The 1,789-nt window shown below is 45.0% G+C and overlaps 1 protein-coding gene across 1 annotated transcript in view; it reads right to left on the bottom strand.

The window, feature by feature from the left end:
* Window positions 1-1,789, bottom strand: part of T265_04621 (hypothetical protein) — a gene marked incomplete at both ends in the record, with an annotated part of 81,599 nt that overhangs the window by 53,750 nt on the left and 26,060 nt on the right. Inside the window, one exon of the mRNA XM_009169403.1 lies at window positions 343-417. Coding sequence (XP_009167667.1) covers window positions 343-417 — 75 coding nt within the window. The remainder of the gene's footprint in view (window positions 1-342; window positions 418-1,789) is intronic.

The raw sequence follows: 1,789 nt of genomic DNA, 5'->3' as shown, positions 1-1,789 counted from the left end.
CAGTCCATGCATCTGTTTGCTACACCCACGCAACGCCTGGGGGAACAGACCAATAGCAGCGTTTGAGGGGCCATCCAATTGTAATAAGTTGTCGCGCTTCATTCTTATTGGTTGACTGCACAGAGTAGGATAAACACTTACGTCATCCATAGTGAGGGGCGAGGTAAAATGCAAGGAGATGTGGAGCTTCTGAAAGATCCTATGATATTTTGAAACCCAAAATTCTCGCCCACATCCCGGGAACCACTCACATAGAAGATGGTCAACTGAGAGATTATTTTTGTCCGAAACATCGTGCTTTGTAGAACAAATAATATTTCCAGGTTACTAAGTTGAACTCACCGCATTTGTTTGAGTTGTCTCGCGCTCTGGTAGGTAAACTGGAGCATATTTCTCACACAGGTAACAAAATATGTTCTTCAAATGAAACAAAAGAGGAGAAACAGATCAAAAACATATCAGGCGGAGGGGCGAGAAAAATGGTTTGTCTATGTGCCTAGGCCACTCCGCCGGAGTGAGATATTGCCTACTGTCTGGTGGTGATGTGTTAAACGATACATTCACCGGTGAAAAATATATCTTTTCAGATTTGAAGACAGCTCACTGGAAAGAATAAAATCTTTCTTTGTCCTAGTACTGCTGTTGTGAATATACCTATTTATCTGTCTAACAAACTCAAAGAAGTCGGGAGAAACCATCTGACGTAGCACGGGTTTTGATGTCTGGAGCAAAGATGTTTCTTTTGGAGACCTGGCAGCTACCTGCTTGAAGATGACTTCATTTTACCGTAAAGGCAACGCCTGCCAGGGTTTTCTGCGACGTTTTTGTGCAAAAGACCCAGAACCTGTAATATACTTTTGTTTGAAATTCCTCGCAGCACGTTTACCTTAAACTGTATGGTTTATTGGTGGTGCATTGTGGTCTACTCAATCAAATTCAGGACAAATCAAAGTAGTCCACGATAGGTCTGTCACGAAAAACATAGGTCAAGCATTTCGCTCACCAATGTTTTCCCCAGCTACACAGCTTCTGGTTGATCTACTCACTCACTCAGCCTACACTTCAACAGCACAGTTTTGGGTGCCACATCCTCTTTACAATAAGGATGTCGAGATAGATCGGTGGCCCGTCCACTGATCCCAGTAGTTTGGTACCAAAGGGTTCTTTGCCAAGTGAGGTAACATCGGTGGTCAAAGACATCTTCAGGCCTTGTAATTTTGGAAATAGAATAACCGTACTTGAAAAACAGACGCAAACAACAAATGTCCCGAAGAAACCGGTCTGCGTGGATTAAAAGTCGCTCAGCTGGACCACCTTTCCGGTGCCTAGCTGCCATGCTACCCGAAGGAAGCACGAGGGCTGGAATACTGCCACATTGCCCAAGCCCCGTCAGGGGAAGTCGAGAGGCAGAGGTCTGGTTTGAACCACGGACCTTCCGACTAGTAAATTCGAGCTCCAACCACTTGAACTATCTCGCGGGTGACCGGTAAAAAGGGTAGTTACCATATACATGAGTAGTCAAGCTGTCTGAAGGACCAAGCTCCGGTTCGAGCATGCCAAACACACTGGTCACTGTTTGCATCGTGATCCTGAGATCAACCCTGTGTCAGTGATATCCATAGACCACACGTGACGTCAGTCCCAATCACGTGTGCGTTGATGGACAGAACAACCCTATTTTACCCGCCCCGATGGAACTTGCAACCAGATCATCATCATCATCATCATCATCATCATCATCATCATCATCATCATCATCATCATCATCATCATCATCATCATCATCATC

The sequence above is a fragment of the Opisthorchis viverrini genome, assembly GCF_000715545.1.
Source record: "Opisthorchis viverrini unplaced genomic scaffold opera_v5_78, whole genome shotgun sequence".
Taxonomy (NCBI): domain Eukaryota; kingdom Metazoa; phylum Platyhelminthes; class Trematoda; order Opisthorchiida; family Opisthorchiidae; genus Opisthorchis; species Opisthorchis viverrini.
The sequence above is the reverse complement of the archived record's forward strand: the minus strand, read 5'-3'. Positions and strand labels throughout refer to the sequence as shown.